At 37.6% G+C, this 10,110-nt stretch overlaps 1 protein-coding gene across 4 annotated transcripts in view; it reads left to right on the forward strand.

Moving 5' to 3' along the window:
- TJP1 (tight junction protein 1) overlaps positions 1-3,119 on the forward strand; it is a 198,704-nt gene extending 195,585 nt beyond the window's left edge. For all 4 annotated transcript variants that reach the window (XM_075714663.1, XM_075714664.1, XM_075714665.1 and 1 more), the window contains one exon: positions 3,025-3,119. In XM_075714663.1, coding sequence (XP_075570778.1) covers positions 3,025-3,119 — 95 coding nt within the window. The remainder of the gene's footprint in view (positions 1-3,024) is intronic.
- The last annotated feature ends 6,991 nt before the right edge of the window (positions 3,120-10,110 follow it).

The raw sequence follows: 10,110 nt of genomic DNA on the forward strand, positions 1-10,110 counted from the left end.
TGAGGAAATGATTATGTACCTCTGATTGGCCTTTGTAACATAACTGGTGTTCGTCTGTTGCTTAATTAACCATATAGGACTCTGGCAAATCTTAACAATCTGCATGCTCATAAATCATGATTTAATGCTTGTTAACTGTTTCCATGTGTGCAAGTTGATGCTAACAATTGGGTCATTTAAGAAAACTATAGTATTCAGTAAAAGCATTTACAATTCATTCTAATGTAGCTGGATTTTCCACAAGACTTTTCTTGCTTGCTTCTGGCTATTTCTCCTCTACTGCCGTTTACCCAGAAGTTTCTGGTTGCTAGTAAAGGTTGCAACTAAGTTGCAATTTTATTTACCTGTTCATTTTCACCTCACTTGGCTTTCTGGGATGAAGAGGAGAATGTATTGGCTGAAATTGTCAGTGAGGAGCCTAATTGAGAATTCTGGGCAAGTTTCAAGCAATTTCATGACATGCCTGTGAGGTTACAGAGATGTAAAAAGGAATGTTTGCACATCTGGGGAAAAAGTCTTAAGGTTTTATTCAGCTACCTTCAAAATTTGTGGTGGAAGGTTCAAACCATTAATGTGTACGTATGATCTAAGTAATGACTGAATGATGTACTTCTGTATACAGCATTTAAGCCACCATGTATGCATATCTTTGGTCACTAACGTATTTATCACTGTCAACACCAAAGCACCGATGCTTTGAAAGATTAAAGCATCGATCCCCTTGATGGGGATTCAATAACCTAGAGGTATTAATGGCAATAATTTTTAGTTGTTTTTTATAAGCTATTATATGCATGTGTTGCATGCATCTATTAAACAATGTGTGTATACATGGCAGTGTTAAAACATGGACTCATAAATGGTAGGGTCCCAAAAGATATAACTGTGTACAAAAATGACACAACACTTCTTTGTAACTAATAGCACCTGTTCATGAACTTACTTGAAGTGAGGGGAGAGGACTCAAATGATCTAAACAATAACTGAAGTTACTGAGACATTTTTCTCCCTTTCCAAAGTGGGATGTGTGTGTGCGTGCATGCGTGGGTGAGAGCAAGAGCGTGTATATTTAAACCCTAACACTTTCTGTACTGTAAAGATAACACCACATTCTGTTAATCTGAAATGGGATGTATATCATAACATTGCTCTTTTGAGACAAACTTTAAAATTAGGCAATTCTGTCTTATGATATGTAAGTAGACCATACTGTGTCTTAAATAAATAATTGTTTTCGCTCTTTCTAAATTAGTTGGTTATGGGACTCTGATTTTTGAGGTGGCTTTATAATAACAGCTTATACAATTCTGGGGTTTTTTCTCTCTTCAGTCGTCTGCTCTACCTCATCTTTTCTCAATGTATCCATGTTCTGTCCTAAAAGTGACATTCATTTGCACTTACTAACATCCTTTCTGCCACATTTAAGCCTCATATATTGATATTTTACTGTTAAGCCCCTTCAAAAGCTTGAATGATTCTGGTATTAAAACTGACTGGGGGAAAAAAGTTGCCTTTTATGGCCACACCTATTGGAATGTATTAGTAAAAAATACGGAAAGATGGTTTTTTTTCTTTCTTTTTCCCCCAAAGCAGTTGTATGTAAGTATGGGAAAACATCCTCATCAGCTAGAGGTTGCACTGGCTACAGTCTAATCCTTACTATGTATTTAGGAGGAAAGGTTGGGAAAAAAGTCTGCCATTGTCTCATGTGCAAGACTAGGACCTGGTTGTCCTACATTCCTGTTTTACCCTTCTCCTAATACATTTGATAGTGTAAGTTTTGAATGGAATTCCCTGCATCTATAGAATGAAAAATCCTCCAGCATTATTGAGCTTCTTGACAGAAATAAGTAATCTCGGCTGGTTGCAGTAAACTTGTTTGCATTTTCTAACTATACACAGGCCACTTCTTTGTCCCTACATCAGATGTTGCCATTGCTCAGTGCATTGTGTACTTCATTTTGTTTTCATGAGTTCTTCAAGAAAATTATGTGGAATTTACATCAGTCTTACTTAATACAGAGGTCTCAGGTGTTTGCAGTCTGTGTGACTGGGTTCTGTAACTTGCTGCACTTTTCTCAAGGCAGGTCTGTTTTGACCAAGCTATTTAATGTCAATTTTCTGAAAGGCTTAAGAGAACTTCAGTGCATTTTTTTGACTGTTCCACTGTAGCGGGATGATGACGCTTTTTGTATAGTGGCAGCATTTAGTAGTGGTTTTAGGTGGGTAAAGGAAGAATGCTTTCTCCAGTTGCAAGAGACAATTGACTGCAGATGGAATGTAACCTTTGTCTGGTGAGATGACGGCTGATGACTTTCCCTTGTAACAGAATGTTACACAGGACCTTTGACCATAAGTACATAAGATTGGTTGTAAAGATTTTAAAGTATGTACCAGTTAACTAGAATCCCTTTTTTCAAATGTCAGTATTTCAGGCTTTTAAACGAGTATACTGGATGTAGCTGCAAAATGACTACAATCCTGTCTACTATAATTTTCATAATAGAAAATAAAACTACCAGTGTGTCCTGGTGTTTAGTTACAATATAACTTCTGATTTGACTCATCTGTGTTCTGAACTGGTTCAAAACTTCAAATGCATCCTACCCAGATTAGCTTTAAAAATGTCTGGGTTTTTTCTGGCAATTTAGGAAAGAGCTAGTGAATACCCAATTCACTGTTAACACTTCTCAGATGGAAAGCACTGTGTTGGTGCTGTGGAGTAGAATGACTTACATTTAACAATTCCTGAGTGCCACAGCATCTGTTTTGAATAACTGATCTATATCCTACACTAGATGAAAATAAAGGGTTAATTTTTTGTTAATAACAAACAAACTGCAGGGTTGTGGTTTTTTTTTTTTTTTTTTTTAAAAAAAAGAAATAAGAAACCCAAACAACAAAAAACCTCAAACAGGTGTTGATTCAGAACTTAAAAGCTCCTGTTCCAAAGCTTGGTTGTTTCAAGATGTACACTGTTTAACAGCAGATACTAAATACCAGCATTGTGTTTTCCTCCCACAGGTGACCCCAAAACCTGGCAGAACAAGTCTCTTCCCGGGGATCCAAACTATCTTGTTGGAGCAAACTGTGTCTCAGTCCTAATTGACCACTTCTAAATATTAAGTTAGCTGACTGAGTAAATAATGTGAAACTGAGATGGACCTTACGTATAAACTGAACCACTCTATCAAGTATTAACTGTTCTATAAGTGATAATGGATCTTAGTGTTTAAGCATCTTGCTTTAACTAACAATGGTTTAGCAAGTACACTCTTTGAACCATGGTCACAATACATGCCACAAGCAGGGAGTGTACAGTGGGAACAAGGTAGGGTTTTTGCAGGTTCTGTATGCTTTGGTTTGTTGGTTATTCTTTTGTGGTTTTTTGTTTTGTTTCCTTTTTTTTTTTTTTAAAGGACACTACTAGTATTTCATTGTTTAAACTCTGAAAGTACCAATGGAATTATATTCAGAGGAACTGAATTTGGTCCATACTCCACTAGCAAAACCACAGAATTTGGCCTGCATTTTTATGACTGTGTGTTCGTAACTCACAGGACTACATTTTGGTCTCTAGTTTTTAAATAACTTTTGGTGTACATGTTCAATGAAATGGCAATCAGCTTGGGGTAGCACAGTTTAGATGTTTTGCTCTGCTAAGAGGTTAATGCAAACACATCTACTTACTGTATATGGAAACATTGTCATGAGAACGGGGGGGAGGGGGAAAAGCATGTGGGATGACTATGGTTCAGTTGCCTCTGTGGATTTGTAAATTAACCACATTATTACAGACCTATTAACCAGCAGGGATGCCTTACCCTCATGTTTTTCATAGTCTTAGCTCTCATAGCTCTCTGTATTAAGTTTGTATGGCTTTTGTGCTTACCTAGGTAATATATCATGAGAGACTGGGGAAAGAGGAAAAAAGAAAAAAAAAAAATCCCAAAACAAAACCTTGTAAGTTTGGTTTAGAAAGTGAGTATTGTTTGTGTTCACCAGCCAGAAGAGAACCAGAAGAAAATGATGGTATGTTTTCTGCTATGCATTTGAAAACTTATAGATGTTATAGACCGCTTGTATATAATGCGTGCATACCACTTTTGTTCTTGGTTTGTAAATTAACTTTTATAAGCTTTACCTTTTTATATATATAAATATATATAAAAACAAACAAAGTTTCTTAAGGATATCTTTGTATTCTCATACCTTTTGAGCCTTGAACTTTGACACCTGCAGCAATAAAGCAGCATTTCTACAATATATGAACAAGGACATTTTTTAAAAATGCACAAAGTTGTTACCTTTTTAAGTGCTGCATTTAAAGACTATAACTCGGAATTCTCTACTTTGATTAAATTCTTGAAAAGTATCCCTACTGTAATTTGTCATAAGGATGCTGTACTATGTGCCCTGAAATGTATTTTTTTACTAATAGACAATTTATTACGGCACAATGGCACTACTACTGTTTAGATAATATACCACTGCATTCTGTTAATGAGTTATTAGCTATTCAGGTGTGGCTGACTTTTTTCTCTGCAGTTATTAAAATTACACGTTTCTAAATATACAGAATAAAACTGTTTTTAAAATAATAAAGGAGGTTGTAGTACCTTATTGTTTCTGAAATGCATTATGTGAACATGAAAAATCAGTTTTTATTTTTTTCTGTGTAAGTAAGCAGACGGATTCTGCTGTATGTTTGTCGTGGTTTAGCCCCAGCCAGCAACTAAGCACCACGCAGCTGCTGGCTCACTCCCCCTACCCCGATGGGATGGGGGAGAGATTCAGAGGAGTAAGAGTGAGAAACACTTCTGGGTTGAGATAAGAACAGTTTAATAATTGAAATAAAGCAAAACAGTAATGATAATAACAATATAATACTGATGATAATAATAATATACGAAGCAAGTGATGCACAGTGCAATTGCTCACCACCTGCTGACTGATACCCAGCCAGTTCCCGAGCAGCAATCGCTGCTCCCCGGCCAACCCCCCCAGATTATATACTGAGCATGACGTCACATGGTATGGAATAGCCCTTTGGTCAGTTTGGATCAACTGTCCTGGCTGTGCTTCCTCCCAGTTTCTTGTGCACCTGGCAGAGCATGGGAAGCTGAAAAGTCCTTGACTAGCATAAGCAGTACTTAGCAACAACTAAAAACATCAGTGTGTTATCAACATTCTTCTCCTACTAAATCCAGAACACAGCACTATGCCTGCTACTAGGAAGAAAATTAGCTCTATCCCAGCTGAAACCAGGACAATGTTCATACACAAAACAGAGCTCTTTTATGGAGTCAGTTGGAACTGTCTACAGCAGGGCCTCTGAAATGGTGAACTCCAGTGTGGATCCATTGGAAATACTCCTTATGAGTAGGAGTGGTAGACTTGTCCCTTGAATCACTACGTTGGTGCTAGTTTACTTATTAGACCTACTCTTCCACATACTTTGGTAGTGTTCTAGCATGTTATTCAATTTTAAGGATATTCCTACAGAATCCTATTATCAGGCCTGTTTGGAGTACTCAGTGGCTAACTAGTAAGCTACTGTTATTCTGTAAGAAAAAATAAATAATAGAAGTTATTTTTAAATAATGATGGGAAACAGTGCATAACCCTGATGTTTTCTTTCTGTACTGTTACTGACCAGTTTGTTTCTCAGGCATGACTTGCCCTGGAAGATGCATTCACTATTACTACTAGTCCTTATGGCTTATCTCAACTCCAAGAGCAGGCAGAAAATTTGAATAGCAAAACAACTGTTCTTGTCAGTGGCATTTTTCATTTGTCTTAGTGATAATATATTGGTGGTATCTTTTTTGAATCAGAAAGGAAGGTTTCAAAATGGCATGCAAACCATCTTGGAGAAAATTCTAATGCTAAAATGTCTTAAGTGTTCTTTTCTAGTTCAGCTCTTAGTAAGAAGTATGTGAAACACTACAAAAGGAGTCAGTCAGTCGGACTTGAGGAGCCTTGGAGTTACACTGCATGGACTCCTTGCAGTGGTGTCATTTGTGTCTTGGACACCCTGAGTCTAGCATGGTGTGAGGTGTAACTGTCCTGAGTTGCTTTTACTGTAGTGATCCAGATAATATCTTTCTGGTCATCTTTCAAAGAGTGTAGAGCCATGTCTTTCTATGAAAAAAAAAAAGACAGGTTTTGTGCTGCTGTCATTTCATAAATGAGAAAGTTGATGCTGTTCAAAAATGTGGCAATTTGCTAAGCAGACTGTCAATGGAACTGTCTTTTTCTGTCTACTTGTAGGAATGTTGTATCCAAGTGGCTAATTTAAACCACCTGCATGTTTTCCTTTTCATTGAATTGCAATGCTTTTGGGTTAAAATGTGGCCATTGAGAATAACTGTACTAAAATAACACATTTTCTTACTTTAAAATACCAGTGGTTTTGAAATCTTTATCCTTGCAAGAGGTTATGTTCCTTATGTATTTTACATAGGCTAGGCTCTGCAGGAGGTAAGTTCACATGTAATACTTTAATTTACTGTAGTTCTGTATTCACTGTTAAATGTGAACTTCAAAAACTGCATTTCCCAATTCTTCCTGTTTGTCTCAGTGATGTACTGGCCAGCTTTAGCCCTGCAGATTGTACAGAAGTTGTAATAATGTAAATCTCGAGTCTTGTGCTCTTTTCTGAACAAATGGCTTCAATGGTAGAAACAGATACTCAGTGGATACAGAATTAGTGTTCATCTCTGACTTAGGTTCTTGGTAAAATTCCCCCCCCCCCCGAAAAGTAGTAATGACTATTCAACTACACGTACACAAACAAGTTACGATTGTAAAAGTACTTTTCTGTTCCTGCCAACCTGGGTTAGGTGAAGCAAATCAGCAATGTTTAGGTTGTGGTTGAAGATTCTGTGCTGTAATGTAACCTGGACCAGATGACAGAAATCAAAGCCATACAGGTTTGGAGACTAGAAGATGTTAAGAATGTCTGAAAAATGTTTTCTTGGCATTTAAGTCTCACTTGTGAGGAGAGCATTTGTAGAAGACTCACTGAGTGCTGGTGGTGGTCTGTTACGTACAGGGTTCTCTGGCAACTAAGCTCCATCCATTGGCAAGATCAAATGAATGGGTAAAGTTATTTTTCATTATATCCAAATGAACTGTGCATTATGACCCTGTGAGCAAGCATCTGAGAATAAATATGCTTAATATTAGTGAAAGTATGCGAAGCTGGCTGTGCACACGCATGTAGACATGAATGTTATTTATTAGATTTTTCTGTTAGCTTGAATGCTATGGGCTACTTGGCTCTATGTCAAACAGTTGTCATTCTGGTGACACTAAAATAATTATGCTATCACTGAATTTGGCTTGAAACCCAGTTTTGACAAAGATTAAAGCATGTTTTGGTGGGAAGCAATGGTGCTATCCTAGTTACCTTAAGTAAACTTGAAACACTTGTAGATCATTTCAAAGTGCTGTGAAACAGAGTTTTAGCACATACAGTTGTCTATCAGTGACTTTTAAGTGCTAACAGTTCTCGCTAAGATGCAGAGACCCAGTCCAAACGAGAACCTCTGTATCTACAAGTGCAATTGTCCCATTTTGTTACTGCAGGAGTAATAAAGGAAACCAAAAGTGAAGAAAAAGAAACACTTAGTTCAGCATGCTGCTATGCAGCTAGAATTGCCGCCACATGAACTTGGGGAAAAGAGCAGAAAGCACAATTTATACTTAGAATGACAAGAACAAATTTTGGGCTAAACTTGTCAGTTGTTAATTCACTAATACTGATTCTGAAATGGCTCTAATCTGCCCTGTGACAATGTATATGAAGTTTCCAATTGAAGTTTATTATGCAGCACTAACTGCCTGTTGCTCCTTATCTCTGGCGTTGCAAAAGTGACAGTGGAAGAGTGGAGACGCGTGCAGAATGTCCAGCTGTTCCTTCGGCCCAGAGAGGCTGCCAGTAAGGCAGGTTTGGTATCTGTCACTGTTGCTGGTTGCTGATGAGCGAATAACTATGGTTTGTGTTACCTAATTGGACCTTGCCAGATCATCTGTTCTGTGAAAGTCATAAAAGATGTTATGCTTTTGCGTGAGGAAATCGGGTGCTCTGCTTGCGGTCAGGGGTCTGTACTGTGTTTTGTGTGTACATCTTGGGTTTTTTTTTTTTGTTTTGTTCTTCTGCTTTGTGGCTTGCTCTCTGTGAAGAACTTTTTAAGTCAGGAGTACTTCAGAACCTCCAGTAGCTTCCTCCTGGTTTTGGATAATAAATGCCAGTGTTTGGTACCATTGCAGACCATTATCAAACCAGGAGTGTCGTGTGTTTCATTGTCTGCAACAGCTTGCTCTATTTTGTGGTGTTCTCTTGTATTTCTGACCTGATGTCCTGTATGTCTGTTCTCAGTTTGGGGGGGCAGCCAGATGGATAGATGACAGACACAAGCGACTGGGACTTTTGCTCGCCTAGGGACACCGGAAATAAAAGAACTGTGAGTAGTGGGGCGAGTCTCAGAGGTTTAACAGTTTCTGTAAAACATTAATGCTGCTGCAATTCTCTGTATTCAGGAGTCTGTTACTTTTCTCAGCATGGCAAAATTTGCTGAGCATTGTTGCTACTCTGAAGGTAGCGTAAGGATGTGATGGCAGGCAAGAGCTCTTATGATAAGTAAAAGCTGGGGAGAGGGGGGTTGGGCAGATACGCAAACTGGTGGGAGCACCTCAGCTTAACTTACGTTATTTGAATAGACTTGAAAAACTTGCATAAAACGTGAAAATAAGTTCTCTTCAATACATTTAAACACTGTATACCTCTCTGTGCACATAATGTATCTGTCGCAGCAAATCATTCCTTCTGAAGAAGCCTGCGGTTCTCTACTTGTTATCCTAATGGTAACTATTGCCGTGTTCTAAGAGTCCTTTCTATTGACTTGAATAGCAATTAGCTAGACAACTGAAAAAATAGATTCCAAAGGAAATAAACTGTAGTCTGTTAGTGACTACTGATATTATCTTTTTTCTTGGGTGTTGAGTATGTATTAAATTTTCTTTAAAAATAATTGAACAAAAAACCCTGTTACTGAAATACTCAGCTAATGTACCTTGTCTTTGCAGTACTTTGTAGCACTTACCATTTTATACAAAAGTTATTGAGCACGGTAGATATGATAGGCTGTGAAAACACTATATATAAATTGCAGCCTGTTAAGATGTTAAAAACAAGTAATGTCTTCCCAGAAAAATTATGACCTACTTCCACCCTTCTTCCTTTCAACTTTAGGGCTTAGAATTTGGGGGAAGATCTAAGTGAGAAACAGGTTGTAGAATTTAAGGAAAATGAGATCTGGCATTCAGTTTGGTGTAGGTGCTTTTATATCTTGGCATTGGATTACCAATGGTGAATCTTAATCAGACCTATAGCATGCACTTAAAACTAAATTTACGTACATTTAAAAGCCTTGCCAAAGACTTAAATGATTTTGAGGTAATCTTGCCAGAGTGGAAACCTGGCATTGAAAATTGTTCTTTACAGAAAGAAGATGAGAAGAAACTCCTTTTCTAGAAGGAGCATTCATAATACAAAGCTTGATAGTGAGCTTCCAATATGGATGATATAACAGCGAAGCTGGCTGCAGTGATTTCCCTCTTAATTATACATACTTTTGTCCTTACTGAATTAATGATCAAATATTTCAAGTTCATCACACTGCAAAATAAAATGGTAAGGTAGAATTAACTAAATTAGCAATAAAGGAATTTACATATTTAATTACTGAAGTAGCATGTTGCTAAAGTAGTACATCAGGAAATAGTTGCCTTAATTTTAAGGTTTGTATATAACTGTTTTGAGTTTGTCTTGGCTAAAAGCTGTGGAAAGGCACAAGATGTATGCAGATGCAAACCTTACTAATGGTATATAATGCTATGAAATTAGCTACATAAATGATAACCTGGTGGCCCTGTAGAACAGTCGGAGCCTGTGCCAGAAGGAAGAGTTGCTGCCCTTTTCCCTGAACATCACTGGCAGTCCCAGTGGTGCTGCCAGTATCAGCACCGCTTTTTTTTATTTCTACCAGCAACACATTGAAGTTAGTTATAACACTACCGATGTCTGCTGAGAATGCGGGAGTG

Source organism: Pelecanus crispus, chromosome 7, assembly GCF_030463565.1.
Source record: "Pelecanus crispus isolate bPelCri1 chromosome 7, bPelCri1.pri, whole genome shotgun sequence".
Lineage (NCBI taxonomy): Eukaryota > Metazoa > Chordata > Aves > Pelecaniformes > Pelecanidae > Pelecanus > Pelecanus crispus.